We start from the raw sequence: 10,597 nt of genomic DNA, 5'->3' as shown, positions 1-10,597 counted from the left end.
TATTACCAAGTTAAAAATAATTCTGTCCTTACCCACCATTAGTCTCATACTGACTGACATATAGGTACCAGTTAACAGATTTGAACAATTCCAGTCATCCAGTACTCAGGCACTGTTCACATACCTCAGGAGAACTGAAACATTTTGATCAAAGTTTCTGTTATTTCTACCCTAATTTCACTTAGTTCTCGAGGATACATCATCCCTGGAACAGGTATCTTGTCAAATTTCAGTCATGTTAAATTATTTATATCCTGCCCATTACCTCCATGGCACCATTTTCTGTTGTGAAGGAAAGACGTTGTTAAATTCAGAAAAGATTTACATGAATAGTGCCAGGATTAGAGAGTTTGAGCTATAGGGAGAGGCCAAATAGGCTGGGGCTATTTTCTCTGGAGTACAGGAGGCTGTGGTTTATAAAATCACAAAGGGCAAATAGCCAAGATGTCATTCCCCGGGGTAGGGTAGTCCAAAACCAGAGGACATAAGTTTAAGGCGAGAGGAGGAAGATTTTAAAGGCACCAGAGGGGCACCTTTGCATGCAGACAGTGATGCGTGTAATAAACAAGCTGCCAAAGGAATTGGTGGAGGCTGGTTCAGCTACAGCATTTAAGAGGCATCCAGATGGGCATGCGAATAAGCAGGTTTTAAGATGGATAAAGGCCAAATGCTGGCAAACAGGGCTAGATTAATTTAGTGGACCGAAGATGGAGAGTAAAGAAGATAGGTGGAGAGGGTGTAGGTGGGGAGGTAGGGAGGGGATAGGTCAGTCCAGGGAAGACGGACAGGTCAAGGAGGTGGGATGAGGTTAGTAGGTAGCTGGGGGTGCGGCTTGGGGTGGGAGGAAGGGATGGGTGAGAGGAAGAACCGGTTAGGGAGGCAGAGACAGGTTGGACTGGTTTTGGGATGCAGTGGGTGGGGGGGAAGAGCTGGGCTGGTTGTGTGGTGCAGTGGGGGGAGGGGATGAACTGGGCTGGTTTAGGGATGCAGTGGGGGAAGGGGAGATTTTGAAACTGGTGAAGTCCACATTGATACCATATGGCTGCAGGGTTCCCAGGCGGAATATGAGTTGCTGTTCCTGCAACCTTCGGGTGGCATCATTGTGGCAGTGCAGGAGGCCCATGATGGACATGTCATCAAGAGAATGGGAGGGGGAGTGGAAATGGTTTGCGACTGGGAGGTGCAGTTGTTTGTTGCGAACTGAGCGGAGGTGTTCTGCAAAGCTACCTACTAACCTCATCCCACCTCCTTGACCTGTCCCCCCAGCTACCTACTAACCTCATCCCACCTCCTTGACCTGTCCGTCTTCCCTGGACTGACCTATCCCCTCCCTACCTACACCCTCTCCACCTATCTTCTTTACTCTCCATCTTCGGTCCGCCTCCCCCTCTCTCCCTATTTATTCCAGTTCCCTCCCCCCATCCCCCTATCCCCCTCTCTGATGAAGGGTCTAGGCCCGAAACGTCAGCTTTTGTGCTCCTGAGATGCTGCTTGGCCTGCTGTGTTCATCCAGCCTCACATTTTATTATCTTGGAATCTCCAGCATCTGCAGTTCCCATTATCTCAGATTAATTTAGTATATTTTGTCATTATGGACAAATTAGACTAAAGGATCTGTTTCCATGCTGTACAACTCTATGACTCTAAGTCCTCATTCAATATCTCGTTAAGGAACTTTCCATTTTTCTCTAGTCAGCACCTCTATTTCATTGTGTACTTACTATTTCATATGTTTCTTTTTAAAATACAGTAATTTTTAATTCTCAAACTCCATTTTTCGTTTTCTACTCTGTCATTTTCCCTTCGTTCTATATTCTGCCATCGTATTCTGTACCTGCCATTAGTCATAAACTGCCTTTTTTGTGTCTTATTTAACCGATGTGTTCCAGATCATTGAAGAATTTTCCTGTTCTGGATGTCTCATTGTTCTTCCTGATAGAAAGATAGTTGGTTTGTAGCTGCAATCTCTAGATTCTGCCTCCGTCTACTTAAATGATTCCTTAGTCAGATTCTGTTTGCAGTGATCGGTGTCAGACCCCTCCTTAAATCATTGAAATTCGTTCCTTACAAGTTGGCTTTTGTTTTACCTAATCTCACTCTTCCTCCTTTGACTTCTTTAAATCTACTTATATGATCACTATTACCCAACTGTTCAAACTCTTGCGCTACTTTACTGTCAAGAACTAAATAGACTCTGCTTCCTTGCTTTTGGCTGAGAAGCTGGATGTTGGATGTTCTCATCTAGAATTTTAGGAAGGCTGTTTAGCTTTAACTCTCTTTCTTCTCCAACACCACCCCCACCCTCACCCTCACCCTCATGCCACCCCCACCCCCCGTTTCTATTAGTGTAATTATTTTTACTTTCTTCTGAAATTTTCTCTCAGATGTGCCCCTCTGTCTGCTTCTCCTCTTTTGGGGTCACAGTGAACATGCTGCAATATAACAGATCCTGTTTCAAGTTAAAGGAATAGAAACAGAACAGATTTAATCTTTGAACTCTGTGACATACCATGTCTCAGCAGAATTGTATATTGTTTGAAATCAGACCTCTGTGTGATCAATCCAATGGGTTGCTGACAGAGTGTTGCACTGTATTATCTTCCAGAGGAAACATTAAACCAAGGCAATGTCTGCCCTCTTGGTTAGAAGTGGAAAATTTTAATGGAAATATAAGCTATTCTGAGTGTTTTTAATCAATATTTAAACCCTCCAGGGGACTGGTTATCTCAGTTGGCTGGATGGCTGGTTTGCAATGCTGAGCAACACAACATTCTGATTATTAACATATCCCTGTTTGTGGGAGACTTATTATATACCAAAACGGGCTGCTGTATGTGAAACATTAGATCAGTGCCTACAATTGTAAAGTACTTAAATTGGCTATACCGCACTTCAGACAGCCTAAGTGGTAAAAGGGGCTATAGAAACGCAAGTGTGATTGGCTTTCTTTATTTCCTCCGTATTGGCCGCATTCACCTCACACTAACCAGATGTACTAGTCCCCGACAAGTCCGTCCTTTTTATCAACCTGCACCAATAGTTTTATAGCAACGGCCCTCTAGTATGTGCTAAATGTTTCACCAGCCCACACTAATTTTTCACATCAAAAAATTATTGGCTTCACACTGACTTAACCATGCATACGCTGACCAGTTAGATTATTTTAACCCGGTCCTTCGTTTAAACCACCAGGAGATAGCAAGAACTGCAGATACTGGAGTCAGAGGAAGAATGTAAAGCCGAAACATCGACCTTCCTGCTCCTCTGCGACTGCCGGAGCTGCAGTGTTCCTCCAGCTCCACACTGTATTGTCCGGCTTCACTAACCATTCACACACCGACCAGTCTGACTAATTTATCCAATTTTACGTTTGTGCCCAGTGACACTGGCCATGACAGCATGCAGCGCCCTCTCTCCTTCCCCTAACTTACCGGCGGCTGCTGGCTGACTGTCCCGCCGCCGGCTCCGGGGACCGGGGCTGCAGCGCAGCCGCTGTGAACGGATGGTGGAAGGCGGCAGCGCTGGGCACGGCCAGTACCTGGAGCAGGCAGCTTAGCAGGAGAAGCGGGGTCATCCCGGCACTGAGGGAAAGGTGCAGCCCGTGGCTCAGTCACTCTGCTCAAAGTTTGACCATGAGCACCGAAGCCGCTGTGATTGTGAGAATGTGGAGTTAGCACTAGCCCTTCTCCAAGTTATTGTGGCGACTCCGCGGGTCCCAATGGCAGACTGCTCCTGGTGAATCGGCCGGCCCATTCCGGGGAGTTACCTTGATTCATTCATACACACAGCTCCAGTAATTCACACATACGGCCTTATTAACTCTCTCAGAGCCAGATACACACAAACACACCCCAACCCTGTGCCAGTTTCCCCCATGCTCAGGGACACGATCCGCTCCCTGGTAAGCCCACCAATACAAGTACTTCACGGTACACATCTATCAGCCTCCCCCTGAGAGGCTGCTCTACTATCATTACCAGAGAGTCACACAGCGCGGAAACAGAGCCTCCCATCCAACCAGTCCATGCCCAACTCAATCCCAAACTAAATTAGTCCCACCTGCCTGCACCTGGACCATCCTACTCGCGCATCTGTCCAAACGTCCGTTAAAGGTTGTGATGGTACCTATATCCATCAGATCCACAGGAAGTTCATTCCACAAGTGAACCAAACTCTGCGTAAAAAAAATTTGCCCATCGCGTTTTTTTTAAATCTCTCTCCTCTCACCTTAAAGATGAGTCCACAACTCTTGAAATCCTCCATCCTAGGGGAAAAAAAACAACTACCATTAACTCTGTCTATATCCCTCATTATTTTGTAAACATTTAATAAGATTGCCTCTCAACTTCCTATGTTCCACTGTAAAAAGGTCCTTGCCTACCCAGCTTTTTTCAAAGCTTTCAAGAAAAACTATCCAGTCTTTCTTTATAAATCAAACCTTCCATACCTGGTAACATCCTGCAGGGGTCAGGGCGCTAAAATTGAATGATTAATTCCAACACTTATTATTCAACAAGAACTGCCACAACCAAAAAAAAAGCTGGAGATTTAAATTCAATGCCTGAACTATGGAATGTCAAACAGGAAGACCAACCTGGAGGAGACACTGAGAGACTGACTACCCACCAACGTTTCAGGAAGCCAACTCTCAAGGTCATGCTTGTGTTTAACCCTTCCAGTGGCAGTCAGAAAAAAAAGGCCACCTTCTAATGTCTATTTGCCAAAGTACAACGGGACCCTCTCATTGCCTCAAATACATGTAATTAGTACTTTGCACAATTAAAAAATGCTTTTGGGCTCATTGTAACAAGAGAAAGTCAAACCCTAATGTTTGCTTGTTCTCAATATGCAAAGAATGGACAGAACTGAACTGTTTCAGTAAATGTGTGTGTATATAAATTTTTTTAATGAAAAAAGTATACATGTTTGCAAAAAAAAACAAGGTGTATAACACAAGCTTCACCTCTGGCCTGAGATAATGGGAACTGCAGATGCTGGAGAATCCGACATAACAAGGTGTAGAGCTGGATGAACACAGCAGGTCAAGCAGCATCTTAGGAGCAGGAAAGCTGATGTTTCGGGCCTAGACCAAACTTTTGGGCTTACTTCTCATTTCTAGTCTGTATGTAGGTGTGTTGAGTTTTTTTTTCTCAGATTTGGTGATTAATAATCTCACGCCTGTGATAACTCAATTGTACAGTTACCAAGAGGTTAGACCAGGGATTCTATTTTCTAACATTTCCTGGGTAAGTTTCCGGGTATACATTGAAAGTGTCTGAAGTCCCCAAATCTAACTCAATAAGTGGAGACTTTTTCAGAATCCAGGGATCCAGAGAATTGTCCATTGGAAGTCCAAACTTACCGGGTAAATCCCACAAGAGTCAGTGCGGTCCATGGGTACCTTGGGCTATAGATCTGGTCTCCGAACATCCAGGGGCTAGAAGATCTGGACCAATAATCAGAAAAATAGTGGGACAGTTTGAAGTAATGAAAGAGAACCAGCTTGGATTTGGAAAAGGCAGATCATCTTTGACTAAACAAATTGAACTTTTTGATTGGGTAACAGCAAAGGTTGATGGATGGGATATGCTGGATGTTTTCAAAATGAATTTTAAGAAATTGTTTGACAAAGGACGACAGAAAACTGAGGCTCATGGAATACATGAGTCTGTATCGAAATGGATTAACGGAAACATTTAATGACAGAAACAAGCAAATTATGATAAATGTTTATTTTTCTTTGAAGGGTAGTTGACAGTAGTGCTCTCCAAGGATCAGTGTGAGGATGACTGTTTTTGATATATGTAAATGATACGTATATTGGAATTTATCCAACATTTCAAATTAGAGTTGTAACAATTGGTTGGGATAATGCCAGCCACCTGCAGGAGGACATGCATAAACAAACAGGATGGGCAGACAAGTGGCAAATAGAATTAAATAGAGAGTTCTGATGTGACGCATTTTGACAAAAGGGATAAGGAGAGATGATATAGACTGTTTGATTTTATCCATAGTTACAAGAAATCCAAAGGCATTTGTTAATTATGCAAAGTATTATTTACATGTAGTAGAGGCACTGGGAGGGTCCAGTAACTGCACAGACTGCATTGCACTTTGGCAGAAAGACATTAGAGGTTGTCTCTTATCTCTGTCCACCACTGGAAGAGTTAAACACAAGCACGACCTCTAGGGATGGCTTCCTAAGAGGTTGGTGGGTAGTCAGCCTCTCACTATCTCCTCCTAACTGGCCTTCCTTTTTGGCATTCAATGCACAGAATCAAACATCGACTGCACCTGGAGGACCATCGACTCATTGAAAGACACGCTTTGATCTGCCTGAAACTTGTTGGTCTTTCAGAGCAAGGAATTTACCTTGACTGGGCGTTGAAGATTTGGCGCATTCCAAGGTCAATGACTACTTGCGGAGGGACACACAAAAACTAATCATGACTACCGCCAAGGCGCAGCAGGAAAGACCACTGCCTGAGATCTTCCTGCTGAAGTTTAACAGGAATGCGGTCAGTTGTCAGACCTTCTCGGTGACTCAAAATAAACACAAAAAGTTTCCTGCACCAGTAGAAAATGTATTTTTTTTTGTAACTGTAGAGAAGCACTGAAAAATGCCAAAATTTCAATATCTTCTTTGTTTTTATTTCTCTGCAAAGACCGTAGAGAATTGATTTAAAACTTATAGATGATTTTATGAATAAAATGTATTTTTGAAATAAGATAATAAAGCAGGAGATGGCAAAAACAGAAATTGCTGAAAAATCTTAGCAAGGTTGTGAAGAATGGTCACTGGACCCAAAACGTCACATTGAACAATACAGCACAAGAATGGGCCCTTCAGCCCATGATGTTGTGGCAAACATGATGCCAAATTAAACTAATCCCTTCTGCCTGTCCTTAGTGGTGGCATGGTGGTTCAGTGATTAGCACTGCAGCCTCACAGCGCCAGGGACCCAGGTTTGATTCCAGCCTCGGGTGACTGTCTGTGTGGAGTTTGCACATTCTCCCCGTGTCTGCGTGGGGTTCCTCCGGGTGCTCCGGTTTCCTCCCACAGTCCAAAGATGTGCAGGCTAGGTGGATTGGCCATGCTAAAATTGCCCGTAGTGTTCAAGGGTGTGTGGGTTATAGGGTGATGGTGATACTGATGGGGAAGGGTCTGGGTGGGATGCTTCAAAAAGGGACAGTGTGGACTTGTTGGGCCAAAGGGCCTGTTTCCACACTGTAGGGAATCTGTAGGGAATCTAATCATTGTCCTTATCCCTCCATTCCTTACATATTCATGTGCTTACCTAAAAGTCCCTTAAACATGCTTATCAAAGCTGCCTCCACCACTACCCCTGGCAGTGCATTCCAAACTCCTACCACTCTGTGCAAAAAGCTTGCCCCTCACATCTCTGTTCGACTTTTCCCCTTCTCACCTTAGTGCATGTCCCCTAGTATCAAACAGTTTAACCCTGGGAAAAAGATTCTGACCATCAAGCCTATCTATGCATATCACAATTTTATAGACTTGTGTCAATTCTCCCCTCAGCCTGCTCTGCACCAGAGAAAAGAACCTGAACTTTTCCAGCCTCTCCTGATTGTGCATATCCCCAATCAAAGCTGCAACCTGGTAAGCTTCTTCTACACCCTCTCCAAGGCCTCCACATCCTTCTTGTAATGTGGTGACCAGAATCGAATGCAATGCTCAATACAAAGTACAGCCTGACCAAAGCCTTATAAAGCTGCAACATGGCAATCTGACTCTTTTACTCAGTTCCCTGACCAATAAAGGTGAGCATGCCATATGCCTTCTTTAACATCCTATCTACATGATTGGCCACTTTCAGGGAAAGATGGACTTGAACCCCAATATTTCCCAAAGAGTAGCACCTCACACTTACCTGGATTAAACTCCATCTGCCATTTCTCAGCCCCATATCCGCAACTGATCTATATCCTGCTGTATCTTTTGACAACCTTCTACACGACCCACAACACCACCAATCTTTGTATATATGTATAAAATCACAAACAGCAGAGGTTCCAGTATGGAACCTTACAAGCATCCCTAGTCAAAGACCTCCAGCCTGAAAAACACAATTCCACCACTACCCTCTGTTTTCTATAGGCAAGTCAATTCTGAATGCATGCGACCAAGTTACCATGGATCCCATGCATCTTTTCATCTTCTGGATGAGCCTACCATGAGGGAACTTTTTGTAAGTGTTACTAAAATCCATGTAAACAACACCCACTGCTCTAACTTCATCAATCACCTTTGTCACTTCCTCGAAAAATTAAATCAAGTTACTATGACAAGACCAGCCCCACACAAAGCCTTACATATTCCTTACATATTCTTGTGCTTGTCTAAAAGCCTTTTAAATGCCCCTATTGAAATTTCCTCCACCCCCACCAGCAAGTTCCAGAATCCAAACAATCTCAATGTAAAAAGCTTGCGCTTCATTTTTGACCTTGAACTTTCCCTCCTCACCTTAAACATATTCCCCCAAGTATCAGAGATTTTAACTCTGGGCAAAAGATTCTGACTGTCAATCTTATCTATGCAAAAGCAGAACTTCTTCAAGGTGGACAGACCTGGTGGCAAGCCTTCTGAGTTTCTCCAGCACTTTGTCTTTTTACTTGAAATCTTCCGCATCCTGATGTGCTTTCCTTGCATTTATTATTGTAATGAGCAGATTTGCATGAAAGTTTGGCAACATCATCGTGTATTTTTTCTACAGGAGTCTTATTGGTAACAGGAAGAGTGGCCCCAGTTAGCAGTTCTTCAGGTCATCATTGTATGGCCAACATTTTTGTCTGCTACTCTTGTAATGTCTTTACATGCAGCATAATAATTATACACTTGTGTACTGAAATGTATGCAGATCTTTAGTTGGACCAGTTGCAATATGCAAAATTCTCTGTGCTGCTTCACAGTGCTGTGTGACTGCAAAGAACATGAATTTTAGTTCAGCAGACTCTTTTTGACAGTTAGACTTCTCCAACACTTGTTTAATTTTAACATGTTCCAGCTCCATTTTATGGTCAGCATTAAGCTTCTCTAAGGTACTCTTCAGCTTCAGAAGCTCTGTAGCTTGGGGCTCTCCCTTTCTATGGAACGAAAGCTTACATGATTCCATCACTAACTGATAAAGTTCGCTTATAGACTTCAGCTGATGTTTGAGCAGATTAGCAATTTCCGAATGTGAAACAATTGTGATAAAATCAGTTTTTGCTCTGAGTGATTGGGAGAGATGATGGCCTAGTGGTGATGGCAGATGGTGGAATTTGAATTCAATAAGAAGAAACAATATCTGGACCTTGAATAAATTAACAAAGTGTGAAGCTAGATGAACACAGCAGGCCAAACTGCATCTTAGGAGCATAAAAGCTGAAGTTTTGGGCCTAGAACCTTCTTCAGAAAAGGGGGATGGGGAGAGGATTCTGAAATAAATAGGGAGAGAGGGGGAGGCAGACTGAAGATGGATAGAGGAGAAGATAGGTGGAGAGGAGAGTATGGGTAGGGAGGGGATAGGTCAGTCCGGGGAGGACGGACAGGTCAAGGGGGCGGGGTGAGGTTAGTAGGTAGGAAATGGAGGTGCGCCTTGAGGTGGGAGGAGGGGATAGGTGAGAGGAAGAACATGTTAGGGAGGCGGGGACGAGCTGGGGTGGTTTTGGGATGTAGTGGGGGGAGGGGAGATTTCGGAGCTTGTGAAATCCACATTGATACCATTGGGCTAAAATAGTATCAGAGATAATGGGAACTGCAGATGCTGGAGATTCCAAGATAATAAAATGTGAGGCTGGATGACCTCACATTTTATTATCTTGATACCATTGGGCTGCAGGTTTCCCAAGCAGAATATGAGTTGCTGTTCCTGCAACCTTCGGGTGGCATCATTATGGCACTGCAGGAGGCCCATGATGGACATGTCGTCTAAGGAATGGGAGGGGGAGTTGAAATGGTTCACGACTATTGTGAACCAAGTGTAGGTGTTCTGCAAAGCAGTTCCAAAGCCTCTGCTTGGCTTCCCCAATGTAGAGGTAGCCCCACTGGGAACAGCAGATGCAGTATATCACATTGGTGGATATGCAGGTTAACATCTGCTTGATGTGGAAAGTCATCTTGGGGCCTGGGGTGGGGATGAGGGAGGAGGTGTGGGGGCAAGTGTAGCACTTCCTGCGGTTGCAGGGGAAAGTGCTGGGTGTGGTGGGATTAGAGGAGAGTGTGGAGCGGACAAGGGAGTCAGAGAGAGAGGGTCTCTCCGGGAGGCAGGCAAGGGTGGGGATGGAAAAATGTCGTGGATGGTGGGGTCGGATTGTAGATGGCGGAAGTGTCGGAGGATGATGCATTGTACCCGAAGGTTGGTGGGGCGATATGTGAGAATGAGGGGGATTGTCTTTTGGCAGTTATTGCAGGGACAGGGTGTGAGGGATGAGTAGCGGGAAATGCGGGAGACACAGCCAAGGGCGTTCTCAACTTCTGCGGGGGGGAAGTGGCAGTCCTTGAAGAACGAGGACATCTGGGACGTACGGGAGTGGAATGCCTCATCCTGGGGGCAGACGCGGCAGAGGCGGAGGAATTGGGAATAGGGGATGG

The 10,597-nt window shown here is 44.6% G+C and overlaps 1 protein-coding gene across 2 annotated transcripts in view; it reads right to left on the bottom strand.

The window, feature by feature from the left end:
• Nucleotides 1-3,706, bottom strand: part of LOC125464400 (collagen alpha-1(XXVI) chain) — a 457,976-nt gene extending 454,270 nt beyond the window's left edge. For both annotated transcript variants that reach the window (XM_059655273.1, XM_059655274.1), the window contains exon 1: nucleotides 3,432-3,706. In XM_059655273.1, coding sequence (XP_059511256.1) covers nucleotides 3,432-3,574 — 143 coding nt within the window. In that variant the 5' untranslated portion in view covers nucleotides 3,575-3,706. The remainder of the gene's footprint in view (nucleotides 1-3,431) is intronic.
• Between the last annotated feature and the right edge of the window lie 6,891 nt (nucleotides 3,707-10,597).

The sequence above is a fragment of the Stegostoma tigrinum genome, chromosome 27, assembly GCF_030684315.1.
Source record: "Stegostoma tigrinum isolate sSteTig4 chromosome 27, sSteTig4.hap1, whole genome shotgun sequence".
Classification (NCBI taxonomy): domain Eukaryota; kingdom Metazoa; phylum Chordata; class Chondrichthyes; order Orectolobiformes; family Stegostomatidae; genus Stegostoma; species Stegostoma tigrinum.
The sequence above is the reverse complement of the archived record's forward strand: the minus strand, read 5'-3'. Positions and strand labels throughout refer to the sequence as shown.